Raw genomic sequence first — 21,642 nt, 5'->3', positions numbered from 1 at the left:
TTTTGTATTGTAACTTTTATAACACAAAAATTATTGTTAGTGGTTGAAGCATTGTGTTTAGGGTGCTTGTAGCATTATTTCTCAATAGTTCTGGGATCATCTTAAAACTTAGGTTTCTTAGATGTTTCTCTGTGTGTGAGATCCCCCTGAATGTGTCTGGTTCTCTTCCAGAAATGCCTATTTCAAACTGTGCCTGTGTTTACTGCAAATTTTAACCTTTGAAGAAATTTGTGTATTGCAGTACTGGAAACCTGGCAAATGTCATTAAAAAGGGGGCTGCATGTTTGAGTACGCTCAAGCCCAAACTCAGCTGATTGTAATTAGAGTTGCTGAGAAAAAACATTGTTGCAAATTGCCAAGGAAAAACAGTCTCACTTCCACCCCCCTCCACAGAATCATAAACATTTCTATGAAATGGAAACATTTTTGGAAAAAATAAAAAGGGAGAGTGAAAAGCATGTTTCCCAGGGGTATTTAATTTCATTTCTTCATCTATCATCTCAACTGTTTCTAGGTCCAAAGAGTTTCCAGCAATCTTTGTTAAGCAGATCCCTTATTTCGAGATGCCTGTTTTGCAATCACAGTGGAACATGCACAAAAGTGGTCTGTCCCTATCTCTCATTTCCCAGCTATCACAAAACCAAAATTTTCTGATTCTACTGCCAGAGAAACTTTCTGTCCTCAAATGCCCCAGTGCAATCTCCACCTGAGCTTCAACCCGATAAAATTTCAGTGGTGCCAAATACCAGCTCAGATCCCATCTGAGCTCTTAGGTTACTTTTAGTGCGTTACAATCATTGGTTTGGGGGGTGATGTGTGTGCGGGGCAGTAGGGAAAGGAGGCATTCTGCAAACCTGTTTTAAGTGTTTACAAGTGGTTTCCTTGACTCCTCTGGGAAGGTTGTCTGAGCCAGCTGTATTCCCTGTGAGGAAAGCATGGCACAACAGGACCCAGAATAGCTAGAGCTGAGTTACTGGCAGAGCCAATTTCTCCCACACTGCCTTGCCAGCCCTGCTTTTTCTTTTTTTCTTTTTTTCCCCCAATGTGCTGAGTTTGTTTGTTTTCTTTTATTTTAGATTCCTAAAAATAGTCCTGTCACATCTTGAGGCCCCTGCACACCATCAGAAATGTAATTACAAGGCATGAGTTGAAAAATGTCAACTAAGCCTTGACTGACTCAACCCCCAAAATCAGATGGAATAGGCCGCTTGACTGTCTTCCTTCCTCAGCAAAAGCTAGTGTAAATGCGGAGGCTTTTTTGACTGGTCACTGGGGTCAACATACTTGTGTGTGTAGGACCAACTGTAGGAACCAATGCAAAGGTGTTGTACTGAGCCTGGTACTTGGTCCCTCTCTTCCTCCCCTTTCCGATCCCAGCAACACTCATCATTCAAATGGGGACCGAGGCCAAATGTCCATCATCCACCTATACAATGACAGAAAAGTGAGATTTTTCTCACTACTCTCATTACTGCACTGCAACATTTTTGGGAAAGACAAGACCCTGCTTTTGGTCTCAAAAAAGTCCCTAAGTGTCATAAAAGAGGTGAAAACTGAGAAGACCATGTCTATTACACTGGTACCTTTTTTTGTAAGAAATTAGTTAAATCCAAGACTGCACAGTCATGGAAATAAAAGTCTGAGTCATTACAGACCTCAGCTGGACTTGAACTACCAGTCAACACACAGAAGACTAATAAGATATTTATTCCAAGGAAAAAACAACAACCAAAAAGACTTAATTAGGTAACAAGGAAGACAGTTACCACTTGCTATAAACATTCCCTCTCACCCCAAGCTACATATGTGCAATGAGTAAGGGGAATTCCTAAAAACGTATGTAAAAATTTTCCATGGAGGACATATTGGAAAGTCCCATCTCCTTGTCACATCCATATAGCTTGTAGTTCCCTGCTTTGGACCTAGAATAACGCAGGGAAATTTCCATTCTGGGAGCATCAGTGATCAGAGAGGGCACTTTGGGATGAAACTGATGGAAGACCCAGATGTGGACTCCAAAATGGTATCAGCATCTGACTTCTTCCTGCAGGTGCTACGATGCCAGCCTTACTCCCCTGGCTCTCCTGCTCCTGAAGTTTCTGCTGACTTAAAGCGGGTCACAAAACAGGTCTGGGTATTTATTACAAACTTTGAATTGGGGCTGAGACAAACCAGTGATAATATTTTTTAAGATTTTTCTGAGATTTCCAGGTGAACTTGACAAATTTCAAGAACAGGTGAAGGTGGGGTTCCAGTGCAAAATATCAAAATGCTGTCCTGTTCTCCCCAGGAGCTGACTCAGCCCAAGGTGCAGTCTTTCAGGCTCAATGAACCAACACTTTATGATAACCTTGTATTTCCTTCTGAAACTGCTGAAAAACTCTACAGGCTTTCCCCTTTCCTTCTGCCTCTTTCCAAGGCCTTTGTCATTCTATGTACCCTTTTTTTCCCAGACCTAGTCATTGAAGAAATCATCTCTCTACCTTTCTTCCCTTTCTTTTCAGCTAATTTCCTCACAACAAAGCACCACCCAGAAAAAGTAGGAAGAGGAGACAAGAGAAGTCAAGTGCAGGTTGCACTTCTGCAAGAAATGGATAATCTTAGTCTTAGCCTGGGGCACCTGGCTACCACAAGTGTACATCCACGAAAAGATGCTAGAAATGGCATAGTTCAGATACCCTCTGAAACAGTGAATGTTAATGTTTCTTTTAAGGTAGTTTTACTGTGTTTTGGTCAGGACAGAGACGTGCTACTATTGATCTGCTATTAATTATTGCTATTCATCTACTCTGCCTTACAGGAAATCTGGGTGTTACTGTACCATTGGCTGTGACGCATTAGAGTCTGGGACAGGTGAAATGTCCTACTCAGGGTGAGGAAATAACACCTTGCTATTACTAGAGGTTGATAAAGAAGCACTGCTGATGGTTTTTTTCCCCAAGAATTCCCAGCTGGATTCTGAGGGTTGTTCAGATGGTGGTTTTAACCTAAAGAGATGAATTCCTATGAAACAGACTGGAAACTGAGTTTGGTGCTTTATTGGTACCACATATCTACCTTGCAGCGTTGGCATGCAGTAGAGCTGGATCGCCACTTACCACCCAGGGCTTGCTGCAGAAGTTGTAGATGGAGTAGAGGGAGTTGACGGTGTGGATGCCGCCGTACTGGAGGCCGATGATGAGGCTGCGGAAGTCTTCTCCCAGCGCCATGCTGTAGGCATGCTGCCGGATCAGGACAAAGTCGGGCTTGAAGGACCTGGAAGAGACATGAGGAGTGACATTTTACTTTCAAAAACACTCAGCAACACTTCTAGCCTCCCCCTGTTCCTTCTCCATCCTTCCCCTTTTCATTAAGGCATATTGCTCTCCTTTGTGCCTCTCATCATGGTTTGCTTGCGTCAGAAGGTAACAAAGCAAACAAAAAACCTCTCATAATTAAAAAAAGGAAAAATCCAACATAGCTGCAAGTGTGAGAGTGTAGAAACAGGCCAAAGAGATTTGCTGCAGTTTCCATGTCGCTCAGGCATGCACAGGAACAAGCCACAAGCGGAGCCAAGGGTCATAAATTCACTGGTGGGGGGATTCTCTTTTCTTTCTAAAAGCTTGGCCGTATTTGGCAAGCTTGTTGCAATGTGCGATGCAGATGAGGGAAAGACTTTGTTTCCTGACGATTGAACTCGATATTGAAGCAATGCCCAGTGGGTGGGAAGATCATGAGGGATTTCAAACAGCTATCGAACACGTCCATACATTGACATACATTCCTCCTTTAATCAGTTTACTACATACGCAGCACATCCCAGGCTCTTATGGCTATGAGTCAACAAGTAAAGGGCAGGCATGGTAATGTAATTAATCAAATGAGCAGCGCCCCTCATCCAGTGCTGTGACTCATGGCGCGGACTTCCAGGATATTATTTAGTAAGACCGGAGCAGGGACTCCTATGGTTCAACAGCAGCAGCTCTCAGCAAATACACAGAAAAGTGAGGCCCTTTCTAGGTAAGCCAACAGGCGACAGATTATCTTTCAAACAGCCAGATTTCATTCCTTGCTGACGCTGTGTCTTCCGAGCCCTTCAGGAATCTCTGGAAACAGCAGCTGGAAAGAAACTGTTCCCAAAATGGAGCTCAGCAGTTCATTCTCGAAGGCATGGAAGGGGCTTTTCCACTGAAAGAGGGGATTATTTTGTACTTTAACAGAGGTTGCGTCAAGGACATTGGAAAACTTTCCATGCTGTATTAAAGTTTTCAGAGAAATGAGCTCTGTAACCAGGTCCCATTACCTCACTACCCTCGAACATTTTCCTTGCTAAGAGACTATAATTTCTATCCTTTGGATGTATGAGCTGGAAATACTTTGGGTTTATAGCCTCTATTTATATTTCCATCATTCTGGCAGGGAAATCCGAGATAGTGACTCTGGGCCAGATTGTGGCAACAAACACTGTATACAAAACCCAGGGCAGCTTTGTTGTTTTAAAGCCGTTCATTTTGTTTGTTGGCCTTGGGCTTTTGTTATCGCCCGAGACATGGCGAGGAGCACGCTCTGCTTTTGTGATGCAAGAGGCCAAGCTTTGGAAATGTTGTGATTCCCTCCCATGGAGTATTTTTAAACCCAGGCATGTTCCCTAATGTACTTGGCACCAAAGGTGGTGCTTTCCTCCAGCAGCGAGATGCATAATGAGCATCGGGAGGGCTGCGCTATCACTCTGCAGCTGATTTATGGACCTCCCTGGTGTCAAGGGGGGTGAAGCTGAGAAACAGCAAGTGAATACAAATCTTGGAAAGCTTGAGCTGCTCCATTCTGCTGAACTTGCCATGTAGAAAGTACCCCAGAGGCAGGCACAGGTCCTCAGGAAGGATTAATCAGCTTTCTAGGACCAGGACTCAATATCTGCTCTGGGTTACTAAACAGTTGCGGTGCCTGGAGGGGCAGGAGCTTCAGGCGTGTGCCTCCTTCATTCAAGCTTTCTGAGCATATGAAGAAGAAGAAAATGCTCCCCGTTAAGGCTCAAGTCTTTCCCCAGACTTGACTTAGGGAACAACACTTACTGGGGCTGCATGGTAATGGTTCAGACCATTGCTCTGGTGTCCCCAGAGGAAGCGGCGGTACTTGCCCTTGAACGTCTCTCCCAAGCCCCCCGGGGATGGGGATGTGATGCTGTGGTGGGGAGAAGGCACCGCAAATGAGCACGGCCAGCTGTGGGGGGAGGACGCACAGCGGCTGGGAAACTGCCTTCAGTGGCTTTACTTCTGCCAGCCAAAAGTTTAGGAAAAAAAAAAGCTCTTTTCAGATCCTGGCAAAGGAATAATTTCTCAACTTAGAAGATGGACACAAGAACACCGAATTAATGTAGAAAAGCCTATTCTCAAAGCCTGCATCGTGTAGGAAGGCAGGGCACTCTCTCATGCAGCAGATGAGGAGTGAATCTCTAAAGCGAAGGTGGACACTGAATCCCTGTTTTGAGCCATGGGACAATGAGGATGTTCCCATGGATACTGAGAACAAGGCAGAGGAGTGCAGGGCCTGGGACTAGCTGCGAATAAACATCAGCTGGAGAGCCCTGGAGTCTGTGAGACGTCTGTAATGGAGAAACAGAGACCAGTGGCAAAATGTGTGGCAAGGGGATAGGAAGGATAGCAGGCAGTAAAAGGGAAATGAATAGTCATGGTAGGAGTGGTGGTGTGAAAACTGAAGAACTGGGGGTACCAGTGATCTGGGGAGAAAAGAGCTTAATCACTTCACACAAGGATTCTTGATTTTTTGTAGATTACTTTTGCAAGCTACCACTCATTCTCAGAGTGTAAAACTTAAGCTAACATAGGGAGCCTCGGAGCTAGTGTTCTGTTTTCTTTGCTAGTTCAACCCAACCCAATAACATCTCCCATGACAGAAAGTTGAAATCCTTGGCAGACAGACAGGTTAGGCAGAAGTCCCACATTTGAAAGACCGTTGCCAAAACCTCAGGGTGAGCCAAACTCAGTAGCACCTACTGTGCTGAGGTCCTAAGCACCCGAGTCCGGCAGGACTAGGAGAGCTATGGTAGGAGCATGGACCTCTCCTCTCCACTAGATCTGTCCAGCCAAAGTTTAGATGACCACGAGTGGTCTTGAATACAACTGTACCTAGACCCCTGCTAAAGACAGGTCACGGGAATGGGTTTGGCCACAGAAAGAATACAGGAGAGCCCATTCAAACATCTAACGGACAGGGAGATAGGATAAGTAAATGGAACTAAATGTAAACCACAGATTTAAAACATGTCACTAATAAGCTGCGCTCTGCATGTTGGTGCGGTGCCCTTCCTGGGCTGCATGGCAGACGCCTACCTGAAGTGGTGAATCTTCCTTAGCATGACAGCCAGATGGATGAAGCTTCCAGGCAAAAGCTGGAGCCCATCTTTGGCCACAACCCTTCTACAGAAGCCCTTTCTTAGACCCCGGGAGCTCAGTTCTCATTTAAAATTTGGCTCCTAGCACTGCCTGGAAAATAAAGGCCACTAAAATGCATGTAGCATGTTCCCAGAGTGGTGCAGAGATACAAGAATCCTTTGTTTAAAAAGAAAAATAACCCAGGAGACTGGAAAAAATTTCATTTTCAGATTGAAATAGCTCGTGAGATTTCATTTTCCTCTGGAATGGAAAGGTGCTTTCCTTTCAGCTCGTGTCGCCCCAGGCAATGGCCTCTGCCATGAACGGCACGAGCCTTTCAGTGCTCCGAGTGGTGCACGGCTGAACTGGCCACCCCCCAAGTGAAGCAGCCTCCCACAGGTCCCTGTGGCTTTTCTCCCTTTGCAGTAGTTGCCTCCTCATCCCAGATGCTAGCCAAGGCACATGGCAGCTGCTCAGCCTACCTCTCGTCCTGGTAATTGAGATCAGCCAGTGATTACCAGAGTCAATCACCCCGGGGTGATGACGAGTGTCTGGCTAGGAAGCTGCCAGCGCTGCAAGTCCTGAGCCTGGACTCTGGTACTGCGGTGCAGGATGCTTATTTGCATTTAAGTAACTCTTTTTCAACTTGTTCCAGTACATTTTAGCAGTGTCTTTCTTCCTCAGTGGTAAAACTATACTTCAGAGACAAACCCAAGTATAAAGCCTGGATTTAAAATACCTAGTAGGAAGAGATCTGACTGCAGAATATAATTTCTTAGGTTGGACCCATCTACCCGTAAGTCTGTGACAGCATTAGCTGTCTTGGAAATAGTTTTGTCAGAAATGAGGGAATATAAAACAATTTAAGAGATTGCTGATGTTAAATATGGAAGTTAAACATCTCAGGAGGAGCAGCAGTAGCTATTCTGGTGACCATGTGTCAATCTTCTCTAATTACAAGAAGAGTATCAGCTCTGAAAAGATCATCAATAACATTTCTCTGCAGAAAGCAGGTCCCCAGCCTGCTTTGGGGTAGAGAAGATGTTGACAGCAAATCCTGCTGGGAGGTTTCATGCCTTAAAGAGATTTCTCATTTCTGCATATAGCCATAACTCTGGCTTGCTTCTTGGTCCTTCAGCTTTTCTCACTGAAGCACAAAGACCTTCATGGGTGTGATGAAAGAATACACAAGCATTGTCAAAATACCTTTTAATGATCCCTTCCACTGTGAATAATCACCCGCAGCCAAAGGGTAGACCTGCTTTATACTTTAGCACCACGAAGGGTTTAGAGAGCTTTTTGCCCATGCTGTGGGAGAAGGATGGGCTCTCCTGCTCTTTCTTAAAGAGTGCCAGTCTTACAAGACACTTCACCCTTCATGTCCTGCTCTTCCCTGGACACCAAAGATGCACATCCTCACTTCAGGTTCTGTCTACCCTCCATTATTCAAGGAGGCTTTATCCAGTTTTCTGACACTTCCCAGTGATCAACGCATTTTTGACAAAGTTCTCTTCCAAAGCCTTTCCTATCTCCTTGGCATGACACGGAGAGGAAGAAAAGTGCATAATTAAGCAATCTGATGCAACAAGCTTTGCATTACTGGCAATTAATGGAGCCTTCAGGCAAGCTTCTGAGGCACAAGTCCAAGCCGTAAGTGGCTGCAGCTACCTGAGAAGTGCAATAATCCCTCCAACTATGCAGCGCTTCAGGTGTCTGAGAGCTAATAGAAAATGGCATTTACAAATAGGAACAAGTTCTTTTTGTACTTTATTTGGGTGTTAATAGTTTTGTTACTACATTACTGAAAAGTAAAATGAAATCTGTGACATTTTCACTCAGCTATCACAATGTTTGATTTAATGTTACATTGGATGTCATAGTAAAATGGGAAATCTGCTAAAAAAATATATCTCATTTAGGTCAAAACCTCACGTCGTATTTTCCACAGAAAGAAGTAAACCCTGCTGAAGTTATTCAAAGAAATAACGAATGTGATTACTTATATGAATAAGGTAACACAGAGCTGGTTTTAGAGAAACAACCAAGCAACATCATAGAATAAAGAATGACCTCTCTTTACCAGGCTGGAGGAGAGGAGCAGGGGGTCTTTTGGGACACTGTAATAGAGAATGGCTGGGGAAAAAACATGGGGTGTTGGGGAGATTAGTGTAGCAAAAGCAGCAAGAACCAGGAATCATGGTTGCAGTAGGACCACTACCACTGTATGCAGATGAGGACACCCTGGAAGATGCTCTGATTTGTTTCTCAGCCACAGACCAATGGTCAACAAGCCATAAAATTCCATGTCACACACTCCCTGAACTGTACGATGGTGGTCTCCTAAGTCTGCCATCTATTTTACTTGTAAACTGCTCAGCCTTGACAAGGAAAAGCATGTAGACCCAGATGATGCCTCAAAGTAGTAACAATCATACCTGCCAACAGCAGATTGCCTTCAAAATGCTTGTGACCTGAAGCTTTTACAGAAGATGATGCAATACTTTCCAATATCACAGAATAAAGTCATAGAGTAATTTAGGTCAGAAAGGATCTTTGGAAATCATCTGGACCAACACCCTGCTCATTGCACGGCTAACATTAGAGTGATGTTAGGTTGATCAGGGTCTTGTCCAGCAAAAGTTTGAATATTCCCATGGATGAAGATCACCTAGCCTCCCTGGGCACTTGTTCCAGTATTTGACTGCCCTCACTGCGGAAATTTTTTAAAAAATTATATCTAATTAGAATTTCACCTGCTGCAACTTGTGTCTGTTTCTTCTTCTCCTTTCACTGCACACCTTCAACAAGAGTCTGGCTTCATTTTCTCTACACCCTCCTCTTAGTTGCCTGATGGCTGTAGGTGGATCCCCCTGAGCCTCCTCTTACAGACTGAACAAAGCCATCTCTCAGTCTCTCCTTGGATGTCTTTAGTCCAGTTCAATGAGCTTGGTGGCCTTTCACTCAACTCGTTCCTGTTTGTTAATGCCTTTTTTGTACCGGGGAGCTCACAGCTGGACACAGTACTCCAGATGTGAATACTGTCTCATTAGCTACAGGCTTGCTAATACCGCCCAGTGAGCTGCAAGGGCACACAGGACCTCCAGGTCCTTTTGTGCAGAGCTGTTTTCTCTCCAGCTGCCCCCCAGCAGTTCTGGGGTTATTCCTCCCTCACCGCAAGACTTTGCGATTGTCCTTTTTGAACTCCATGAGGTTCCTGTTGGCCCATTTCCCCAGTTTTTGAGGTCCCTCTGAACGGCAGCTCTGCCTTCTGGCACATCTTTTGCTCCCCACCCTCCACCTTGTCACCACCCACGAGCTTGATGAGGCTGTGATCTGTCCCAATGACTCAGGTCGTTAATGAAGATCCACCTTGACCAGTATAGTACAGGTGCAGCAGGACTTGGCCCTTCACTCCTCTGTTTGCCATTCCCGGGAAGAAGCCTTAGTAAAAACCCATGTAGAAAGGAGAAATATTAAGGCAGGACTGGAAAAAAGAAAGTGCCAATCAAGACTGAAACAATCTACAACAGCCTTTAATAATTCTTGCATTCAGTCCAGGATTAACTAATTAATGAGTGCTTTAGGCCCTGGCAGCACATTTCTTATTGGAAAGAATTACTGTAAATGCAAAAAGGGCCAGGGAGTAGTTTAGTCCCTGAGATGCTCCCCACCCTGGTCTGCTCAGAGTGACTTTTGCTTTCTGGCAGCTGCCTGCATGCCAAATGTTTTCCCAATAACTGTCAGGATCCTGCCTGCACGTCGGCTGGGTTCCAGCTGCTGGGGAGGTGAAGGGGGACATTATTCATCTGGGAGATCAGTAAACCCCAAAGGGAGAAGCAGGCCTCCAAGCAGCTGTTTAGCAGCAGGAGCTGAGGTGGAAGCAACTGAGAATAAATACATAAATAAGCACACCCCAACTTCTCTACTCTTTTTTTTAGCTGCTGCTCAAAAAAAAAAGAGGACAGGGACAGGCAGGTGAAGAAGGAGGAGGTATTAGTGAAAGATGATGGTAAATCATCCCCCATGTGGGAATAATTTCTCAGTTTATAAATGTTTACTGGAGGTGTTAAATTGCTTCATGTGTACCTGCAGCTTGCCAGGGTCTACCCTGTTTGACACGATGTCCCAGCCCATTGTCTCTGCAGGGAATTTTGGTAAGGGAAGCGGTCATTTGGCACGTTGGTGTTTTGCCTGAGGTGCATTTTCAAAAGCTTACACGCTGTCACACTCACTTCTCCATTACATTTACAGATTGCCATGCCATCAATACAAAAATATTGCCCAAATGTTGCTCAGTGTTAAATATATAGCACATATTGTACTATAGTGTGCAGCACATTCTGTGAATCTTGGGAGAACCATGCGCTCAACATATTTTTCCATCTGGCTTCTAGAAACCTAAACTCTGCCTATCAGTTTCTCCCATTTTTTCTCCCATCTGCATCTTTGCAGAAATTTTCAGAATTTTGGATTGGAAGCAACAAAAAAAAAAAAGAAACAGACAATCAAAAAAAGACCCCAATTAGATCAACAGTTAAATTAAAAAAGACAGGGACTAGACAGAATCTAGGGTTCCTCTTCGACACAAGCTTTCTGGAAAACAAGAAGCTGGAAAGTGACCTACTGCCTACCAGTATGTCCTCCATCAGTGTCCAGGGACAGTAGCTACTCCCATGACCTCCATGGATATTCTCCCTGTAGAAGAACTGCAAGAAACCACCAACTCTTGTGAATGAACAGTTCTCGAGAGACAAGAAAATATCCATCTCCTGGCAATGTGCAGCTCCTGTGTGGTGAGAAAGCATGGCCTCTGTAGGTTACAAAACCCACGTGCCTCTTTCAGGGAGCAGCTTGTCAACGGCCCTGTGGGGTGGATGGACCTACTGGGATGGGAAAGGTGCAGTGGGCAGAGGACAGTGTCCTCACTGGACTTCAAAAGAGTCTTACACCCTGGAGCAGGCAGATGTTTTTTTTAGCCAGAGTACACATCTGCTGGGGGCCGCAAGCTCTGACTGGTGGGAAAACACCGCTGCTGAGCTGGCCAGTTTCTTCCCCGCTCCTCCCATGTAAAAGGATTTGCTTCCTCGTGCTGTGATTGTACTGCAGCTTGCAGTGGAAAAATATGCTTTGGGAAAAAAGCACTTTCAGGTCCTGGTCTATTTGGGATGGTGATTCAACAGGCTGCCGTCCTGTTATCAGAGCATGGTAGAAGCACTGAGTCAGCTGGAACCAACAGGAAAGTCAGTGTTGATTAAAGGAATGAATGGGCTTGTATGGAGGAATCAGAGCATTCACTGACCCCACCACAGCTGCGAGTGACAAGGGCATCTCATCCAGGGCAAGCAGGGTGACACACGCACCTTCTTACACGCACCGGCCAAATTCAGGCAAGACCTGTAGGACTAAACACCACTCCACGGCAGAGATCCTTCCCCACAGCAAGGCTTTCTCCACGGCGCTCAGCCCCTCTTTGCTTTACTGTCAGGTTTGTCACCCCCTGCTTGCCAGGGCCATCGCTCCATTGCTGGGTCCTCCCCATTTCAGCCCCTGGGCATCTCCTGGTCCATCAACCGGTGTCTGAACTGTGGTGTTACAGCGGGTCTGCATACCACACTGTAAGTGGTATGGCCACCACTGTGGTAGGTCCCATGCAGACACAAAAAAATGCGCATTCTCCCCTGGATGATCAGCCCCAATGGCAAAAGAGCCAGCTCCACAGGGAGACAGGAGATGAGAGCAGTCTGGTGCATGATTAATTTATATCCTTAAAAGTCTGAAATGCTCCCAAAGACATTAGTATTCCCCATGTAAGAAAGCTGTCCAGATTTTCAACATATCCCCGTCTTATTCCCACATCTACTGGAATTAATAGCTGAAGGCTTGTAAAGCCCAAAAGGCAAACACAGGACTGCATTTAATCTAATGCAGAGGCTGAGATCATAGTTTGGGAGTCTAAGTGTTGTCAGAAGCAGAGACAGCCCCAATTCTCATTTACTCTAAGACACTTTTATAATATCCTGAAAGCATAAATGCACCTCAGAGTGGGTGCAGTGCCAGCGCTGACGGCCTCTTTGCACTGTGGAAACATTGGTATGAAGGGCCCTTCAGAGAAATGAAGACGAGTGAAAATGAAAATCCCATTCCTTACATCTAATCCCAGTAGAGCTTTCTAAGGTCCAGACAGTGCACTCAGTCTCTGTGTGTGTGTAGACCTGTGCAAAAGGACGTTGTACGTGCACTGGAAGGAGGATGAAGAATCCACCCAAGTGTTTTAAAAGCGGGCATCAGCCCACGCTTGTTTTTTCACACTGCTTAGTAGGCCAGCCATCGCACCCAGAAATTATTCCATTTCTCTGTTGAAGGGGTTGCTATGGCTAAGTTGGAGAGGGATCCTTTGGGATGAATAAGTGCCACCTCCTGCTTCCCGTATTTAACTTTTCACTGGGGAAGCTCTGGTGCCAATTTGACCCAAAGAAGTGCTGGGGTGACAAGGACCAAAGTGTGGGAGATTCCTCCCGCCAGCCCTGGCTGAGCCCGGTGCTGGTCCTGGTGCCCAGCTCATCCTCCTGCATGGTCCTCGATCAGGGCATGTGTTACAGGGCACTGAAATAGGAAAGCACTTGCCAGAGACTGCATGAGATACTCCATGGCCAGCTCTTTTTCTTCTAACTCTGAAGAAAATGCGTTGACCAGGCTGATGGAGCCATTGCAATACCATGGTGGAACTGGCACAGAAAACCACATGCAGTTTGTTAGATTTGTTAGATGATAGTCTCTCTCTCCAGCAGCACATTTCACTGAGACTATCAAATCCCTCACCCCATCCTACAGATGTACAGAACTTAGTAGCTAAAAAAGAGGAGGTGGAGATCCAGATTTTTTTTACTGTAGACCTAAATTCTGTGAGCCACACTCGTTTTAAAAATCAGGCAAGCAAAGTAATGCCTGGCTTCAGTTATGTTCTTTGCTAACTTACTTGTTGCTACTTGTTTCAAGATACACAGGCTAGTAGTCATGGAGGACTGTATACTTCCAGTTCCTTGCTGTCTTTAATTGACAATAATGCTTCTAAAGCTCCACTTTTTTTTTTTTTTTAAATTTGCCTGAGGCAAGTGGTAAGTATAGGGCTTCAAGGACTGTTATACTTTCTTATCAGGGGATTTATCTTCCAGGTAAAAGAACCACAATTCTTTCCTGGTGCAGTTCAAATCAGTTGGCACAGGGTCTAAAAGAATGCCTTAACTCCAAGGTGTCAGACAGGATCAAGGGATCAGCAAAGAAGAGTGTTGATTTAAACGTGAAATAGGATGTCCCCAGTTTCAAGAAAGGAGTCTTGCTGCAAAATGACAGGATTTAATAGGCTAATAGATTGTTAGATAGTTTATCAGTGAACATGATTTCAAACTGGAGAGAATACCCCAGTGGTTGCTTTATTATTATTATTATTATTATTATTATTATTATTATTATTATTACTACCACTACTGCTGTTGTTATAAACATTTATTATTTAATTGATTCAAAATCTACTGGTCTGTAGTAATTTCACGGTCTTTTGACTAAACTGCCACACTCTGTTGCCTTCGCTTTGAAGAGGAGTGTGAGGAAGGCAGGGCTCCTGCAGAGGGGGAATCCCAAATGTGCCTGCCAGCAAGATGCTGTCGTATTTCCTTCCTATAACTTGTCAGCGGGATCTCCAAGGACTTTGGGTATTCAAAAACCATGATGAGTATTATATCTCAGAATCTAGAAATGTTCTGACTTGTGACTGAATATTTTGTCTAATAAGTGATAGAAGAAAGATGTCCTCAGCAGCAGGGTTGGTGCACACATGCGAGTCGAAGGTGTCCCCGTGGCCGGGCACCCCGAGGGGTTCTGTGGCCGGGCAGGACACAGCTGTGGGTGGGCTGGGGGGACTTGGAGGGGGTGGGAAGGAAGCTGCACCCATGTGGGTGGGCTGGGGGGCCACCACACAGCTCAGGAGCAGCACCCTCGGTAATTCACCTTCTAAAGTGAAGAAGAGTTTTTATTTCTCTAAATTCTAAAGTATTGATAGGAGCGGCTGTGGAAGTTGGCAGGCCTGGGCTCTTGAACTGGCTGAGCTGGGCAGGACAGGGGCACATCGGCACAGGCTGTCATCAAATGGCTTGTGCTTGGAAGGACTATGACAAACCATGGACAACACACGCCGCATAAATTGGGTATCCACACAGGTATCTATATGCCAAATCCACTTCCCAGCACACAAATGCATGTGTCCTTAAACATGCATACACAAAACCAAAAAACCTGAACATAAAAAATTCATAAAAACATGCATTTTCATATATAAATATCCACGCAAAAAGGCTAGCTGTGATACCTGCGTATTTACTGCGAGCAGAAACATGAACACCGTGCCCCAGACGCTCTTGTGAAATAAATTTTGTCTTCAGTTTCAGTTTAATAGCTCAAGATCTTTCTGCCAGATGTATGAACGGCTTTGGGAGGAAAGGCACGGGGAGGAAAATGAAGATGTGATCAACCTAGGAAATGGTTCTTGGGAAACCTTCCAGCATCATGAGCAAGCGAACACAAGAGCGCATTAGCACGGTGCACTGTCTGATGGATGCTCCAGCGGCTGGTTCACGGGACATACGTTTTGTTTCACTGAGAAACAGACGTTTGTGGGACGGGAGAAAGCAAATGGATGTAACAGACTCAACCTTCAAAGTTTTTAGCAGAGGCTCGTGAAATTGTACCAAAGAATGAATGGAGACTTGGGGATGTACTAAGAGCTGTCAAGTCCTGAAATGAATTGATGGACCACAGTCATAGCTAATTGACAGTGACAAGTGTTGCTTTGCACTGTTTGGACTGGAAATTACATCTTGAGAAATAAAACTGAGGCCAGCATGCTCAGAATCACCATTTTTCAGCTGTTCTAATAATCCCTTTCAAAAATATCCCTGCATGCTGTATTATGTGTGTCTATTTCTAAACTAGAAGCAAACAGACAAAAGCATTGACTAAATGTGTGAACAGTATTAAACTTGGAGATACTGTATACACCAAAAATTGCAAAAGAATTGTACAAAAAGAAGTAGGGAGGCTAAAAAAATGGATTGGGAATAGCAATGAGATTTCAACATGAACAAAGAAAAGCTATTGTATCAAAGATGAAATGTAGAGTTAGAAGTTGTAATGACAGAAACTCATAAAGATGTAGGCTTGGGAATAAAAGGGTGAAAGGTGGTATCAGGGCTATGTAAACAGGCATTTTACCGTCGTACACAGATGTGACAACTTACACTGCTCCTTACATAGCACCAGTAAGAATGCATCTAACATTAACTCCAAATTGCAGGCACTCTGGTGTCAGAAAGAAGGGAGCAACGCTTCTGGAAAGTTAATTGGGTGCACGATTGGGGAAGCATTGCTCAGGAAAGGAGTCTGCCTGCAATGACTGCAATTATGAAGTAATGCTAGTGGGGACAGAAATCCCCATCAAACAGAGATTTGGTATTACCTACAAGATGTAGCACAGGGCAAGGCCGGAGCATTGGGAATCTCTGGCAAAAAAGGTGGTATTTCAGGAGGAAACCAGGCTGCGAGGATCAGGATCATGGAAAGGCTTTGTGGCTATTGCAAGGGTAGTCCACAGGGATCAGGACCTAACGCAGGTAGACTAATGAACGCAAGCCACTGTTTATAATAAAGTTAGTTGACACAAGGAGAGAAAAATCAAGGGAAAGGAAGATCCATTGTCCCTTTTACTGGGAGGCCTGAGGCTAAAAAGAACCTGAAAAGGAGGCATTTGCGGTTGCACAGAGGGTCTAGACTGGAAACAATGACTGTACGGCGTAATGTGCAACTGAGACCTGATACAAAACCACCAGAGTCAGGTCAGTCTTTCCACCGCTTCCAGGAAACCTTGAAGTCATCAGCACTGCACTGCCCTAGTTCAGATATCGGTCAGACCCTGAGGTCATCCTGCTTGCCCCAACGTTGCTCCAGAAAGCCCGATTTTCAAGACAACGCGGTGCTCCTCACCTTACCACCTTGGTGCCGTTCCTCAGGACCTGCATGTCCACCATGCAGCCGCCCGTGACGTAAGCAGCCAGGTTCAGCTCGGAGAACTCAGCCTGGAGTGGAGCAAAAGGACAGAGCGTTACTTGAGGGCAGCCGAGACACAAACACATGGACACAGACGCGGAATTGTCTTCAGCTGGAATGTGCCTTTCTTTTTTTTTCTTTTCTTTTTTTTTTTTTTTTTCTGTGAGGCAACGGGAGATCCAGTTACAGCTGATTTGCCCTGGAGAGACTGCAGAAGTATTTACGGCTCCCACACTTGGGGCGTACAAGTATACAGGATTAGGCTTATTGCAGTAATAAGTACTGAAGGAATTAAGAATGAGCAAGCTGAAAAATGCATACAGGAAAGAATAATAATAATAAAAAGAGGTAAGGTCATTTGAATTCAAATTCCAAGTTTCCACTTGGAAACATCCATTTAGAATTATGTCTGAGTTGGCTGTCGTGCCACTGGCCAGCTTTAAACCTAATACAAAAGATTTAAACCTCCCTAAATAGCTAAAAAGCTTCATTATGCTGCAGGAAGGTGATAAGCAGAAAAACCCACTTGATGCGGTTTACTTATTAAGATTGTAACTATTAAAGGTTTAGCAAAGCTGGCTAGGCTATTAACAGTACTGCTCAATTATTAAAACACTTTATATTTTAAAAGAGGTGCGACTTACGAGGCCAGAAAGGTTGGCAAGGAATATTTAAGCTATGGGGAGCGAAAGGGAATGTGGACGGGGGCGATTATGACTGCAGTGGGTGTCAGTGAAGGTTAAGACACAAATCAGAGCGATTAACGGGGCGAGAGGTGTGATAATCCTCCGGCGTGGCCGCTGGCTCGGCCGCCCCTCAGACAGGAGTGCCAGCGAGATTTGATGGTCTCAGGCCGCTCTCAGTGGGAAGAGGATGGCAGAATTAGCTGACCAGTGCTCGTCTTGGGCTCCAAATCCTAACTCTGTTCTTTATGAGTAAATGAGCAGTCCTTAAAATAGAACAGCCTATTATTGTGCCGTGCAAGTTGTTCCTTTCCAGAACAATGCAAACATACCTGTACAGATTCACAATCGTGTATTAAATTAGTGCCTGGGTATATAAATAAATATAAATATAAAAATATAAATATAAGGAGGTTTCATTTTTTGAGACAAAATTTAGTCTTCTCCCTTTGAACAGCTTTTTTTTCCCCTTGCTGTTAAGGCATTTCTTTCAGACTTAGTGTGATGGAGACTGGGCAGCAGTAAAATAATCTTCTAACCAGTGGCTACCTAATAGAAGAGCACTTAGATGGTGTTCCTAATGCTTGTAATTTTATTGAGATCCTTGTACTACTTACTGTTCTTCTGGTACTTCTACTAGCTGGAATGAAAAGATAGTGCCAGGAACAACTTTTATACAGAAAAAAAACAAACTGGAAAAAAAAAAGCATGTTTTGTCCTCCTGAACACACGGAAAAAACTTGCCAATGGAGAACGAGTGCACCTGTAAAGGCTCAGAAGCCAGACGACAAATGAAAAAATCACTTCCAACTTTCTTTTTTTAAAATCCACATAATTTTAAAGCAATGACTGTGGACTGGTGACCTGATGATGTAATGAGATTTTATGTCTGTGGCCCTGTGTAAACTTTTCACAGCAACACCCTTACATGATCTTACATCGTTTTAACTCCCAATTACAATGAAAGGAGGGGAAAAATTCCTGTTGCCAAGAAATAAATTCTACTTCAAACACAAACACACACACAGAAGGGGAAAGGCAGTGGTTCAGGTGACTGACTGGGCTTTTCTTATGAGATTCCAGCGTTGCCTTGGCCACAGCCACGCTTCTCCAGTGATCGTATTGGATCAGAGAGAAGAAAATAGGTACCTCTAAAAGGCACCTGCATTTTATATGTTTAAAAAATCTCAACAGATGTAGGGAGGGGGGAGTCCTTGAACAAATTCAGCAGGAGCAGATGCTCTGGGTACCATCAGTGAGCTCCCCAGTGGGTCAAGGCAAGCTTCCTCGCTTGCATGTGGGCTTGAGAGGCTCTATGGACTGGAGAGATGAAAGGATGGTTTTCCCATCTCCGTGTCTGCACATGCCTCGGAGATGTCCCACTCTGAAAGCAGAGAGTTACTGAGCTGGACCTTCAGCTTCTGCAGCTGAGGGATGCGTCATCTGATGTGAACACCAGAGCAAAAGAGGGAAGTTTTAGGTCTGTGTTTTCATGTTTTTTAATGCTTTTCTTCCATAATTTTTTCCATAACGGTTTTGTATTAAAGAACTTAATACTTTGCTTTGCTGGGGGTGAAAATGGGCAGTCTTCGTTTGACGGCTGGCACTTACAATCCAAGTAAGTCGGTCTGACAGGCGTTGCCCCGAGGCCGTCAGACCAAACAAAGCTGTGCTCAGGCACCTGACGTCCCAACAGGCCTGGGAATCCCCTGAGCTGGTAAGTATTTCATACCAAACTGCCAGGACCAATTTCAGGCCTGCTAATGTCAAGAGCCAGAAGAAAAGGAGAAATCCCCTTTGGCAACCATTGTCCGGGGCATCCTGGCAAGGAGGGAGGAATGGAGAGAGGGCCTGGGGGACTCGGCTACCTCGCCCCCAAAACATCCAGATACACAATCCCAGCTGAGGGACAATCCTAATCTTTTCCTGGCATTCGCTCCTGCTTTAACGGAGTAAGTTAAGGACCGTTGCTGCTTTCATGTAGCTGCTTTGTCCCATCCGACAGGCCGCTGCTAGCCGGCTTTTGGAAGAAGGCTGAAAACTTCAGTCAGCAGAAATTGTTTCCTGTTGATTTTCCAGTGCTCCCTGTATTTTTAACTTTGTGGGTTTTGTAGCCTGATGACTTCCCTTGGCTGGGCTTTCAAGTCTGAGATCATCTCCAGCCTGAGTTTACCTTGCAGACAAAGAGGTCTTTGAAAGCAGCCCAAGCAGATAGAGTGACAGGTAACTATGCATAAAACAGGAGAGCCCAGCTCCCCATGGCCTTGCAGAGTCATTTGCATTAGGACTCATCGAATAGAAGGCAGCATTACATTAGCCTGGTGGTTTATTCTTGCTTTGCAATGGTGCCAGTGGCTGCAAAAACACTCAGGGCAAAAGTGAACCACGTGTGACAAACGTGACACAATCTGTCTTGAAGAATAACGTAATGCAGGCTGGGAGTAGAAATATTTTGTGCATCTGTGAGGCCCAGACCTGGGAGGATGCCACAGATATTTTGAGGATAGTTCTGTTAAAAATGTCTATTTCAGGTATTCGGATTCAGAAATCTTTCCGTATCATTTGGACTAAACCTTAAGCTACTCTCAGTTTCTCCCATCAGTGTTCTCTAGGTGCCAGAGGATCTTTTTGGTGAGCTATTTTAGAGTTTCTGTTTGCTGATAATGAAACAAGGAGGATGTTGTCATTTTAAATCATGCAATAATAGAAATGCCTGGCTTGGTAGCCATACCTATTAACGATTTATGGGAGGCACATGTTCAAGGTGGATTTTAAGCATTTCTCATAGAATAACAGAAAGTTGCGTTGGAAGGACTTCAAGACATCACATAGTCTGTCTCTCTTTCCTAAGGCAGGATCAGCTCTACCTCTGCTGTTGTGTGCAGATACTACATAACCTTCTTGTATCTTCCACAGATGAGGAACCTCCTCAGGCAATCTGCTCCTTAACAAGCTTGGAAAGTTTTCCTATTTTCCAGCCTAAATCTCTCCCCTTCCTTCTTAAGACTGTAATTTTTTTGTCTATTACTTCCTCCTGCAGAACCTGAGGACCTACTGTTTGAAGACTTACCCTTCCTTCTTCCTTTTTTTCCCTAGACAAAACCAACCCCATTCTTGTAAGATTTCCTTGTAGGTGATGTTTTTCAGCACAGTGATCAGTGCTGTTGCTGTCACTGGGATCGTCTCTGACTGGTCCTCAACGTCTTTGGGTTGTAATGGCCCAAACTCACCATGATCCTCCAGCAGAGATGTGACCACTGTTGAGTAAGATGTAAGGAAGTCCACTCGCCTTACATGTAATACTGCTGTCCGTATGTTCTAGCATGGATTTGTCACGTGTACAGCAACATGACTCATATTCTGGCTAAGAACCACTGTAATCCTTGCCTTGCTTTGTCTAGGCTACTGACTTGTCTTCAGTTCCCCGTCTTGTGCATCTGTGATTGATGATTGATGCGTAAGGGGGAGATTTGTCAATGTCTGTAAAAACCTGATGGGAGGTAGTAAAGAAGATGGACCCATACTCTTCTCAGTGGTGCCCAGCAAAAGGACAAGGGGCAATGGGCACAAAGTGAAATACACAAAATTCCATATAAACACAAGAAAACTCCCTTTTTATTGCAATGATAGTCAAACACTGGAACAGGTTGCCCAGAGAGGTTGTGGAGTCTCCATCCCTGGAGACACTAAAACCTTTATTGGCCAGGTCTTGGGCAGCCTGCTCTAGGTGACCTTGCTCAGAGCAGGAGATTGGACTGTGAGATATCCACATGTGCCTTCCAGCCTCAACCATCCTGAGATAAGTTTGGTATCTGGCAGATGTCCTTATTAAACTTCTCCTTCCATGTCAATGGAGAACCCCAGGAAAGCATCCCAGTTTGCTCCTTGAGCAAATACTGAGGGTGAGTTCATCTTCATTGTGGCACAGGAATGCAGGAATAGGGGTGCAGGACAGGTTTCTGGATTTGTGTTTTGGGGGCATGGTGGCTGATTTATTATTTTTTTTTTAAAGCAAGCAGGCTTAGTGTGTCCATACAGCAACAAGCACATTGGGGTTTTTTGAGCTACTGAACTTCCTAAGCCCTCATCTGTACATAATCTGACTAAAAGCTACTCAGGTTGGTTATTAGGAGACACAAAAGGGAGACACAATGTTATACTAGACTTCCGTGTGAATATTTGCATATATACCCCCATTTGCATATATACTGCACACACACAAAAATAGCAGAGGGGGTTTTAGCCCTGCCAGTGAACATTTACACTTTCCTCAGTGTGACACACCGTACGCTGTAACACATATGCTGGCTTTTTGGGGGGTTATTCCATCACATAAATCACAGCACTGAGCTACTGCCGCAGTACGCAGCTTCCCGTAAGGCAAAGCAGAGTACCCCCATCGGGATCCACGTCTCCTTTGGCTCTCCCTTACCCACCGATGGTGCTCTGGCCAAGGCTCTCCACTCTCCCACTCTTGCTCCTGAAACTCCTCG

General features: G+C 44.8%; 1 protein-coding gene across 2 annotated transcripts in view; it reads right to left on the bottom strand.

Moving 5' to 3' along the window:
• The window catches only part of SYN3 (synapsin III), a 176,707-nt gene that overhangs the window by 136,331 nt on the left and 18,734 nt on the right, over positions 1-21,642 (bottom strand). The window contains exons 3-5 of one of the 2 annotated variants that reach the window (XM_075051079.1): positions 16,404-16,495; positions 11,252-11,254; positions 3,099-3,255 (exon numbers count right to left, since the gene is read on the bottom strand). In XM_075051079.1, the coding sequence (XP_074907180.1) occupies positions 3,099-3,255; positions 11,252-11,254; positions 16,404-16,495 (252 nt within the window). The remainder of the gene's footprint in view (positions 1-3,098; positions 3,256-11,251; positions 11,255-16,403; positions 16,496-21,642) is intronic. The other variant, XM_075051078.1, reaches the window with a different exon arrangement.

The sequence above is a fragment of the Buteo buteo genome, chromosome 19 (genome assembly GCF_964188355.1).
Source record: "Buteo buteo chromosome 19, bButBut1.hap1.1, whole genome shotgun sequence".
Lineage (NCBI taxonomy): Eukaryota > Metazoa > Chordata > Aves > Accipitriformes > Accipitridae > Buteo > Buteo buteo.
This window is presented reverse-complemented; position numbering and strand designations above follow the sequence as displayed.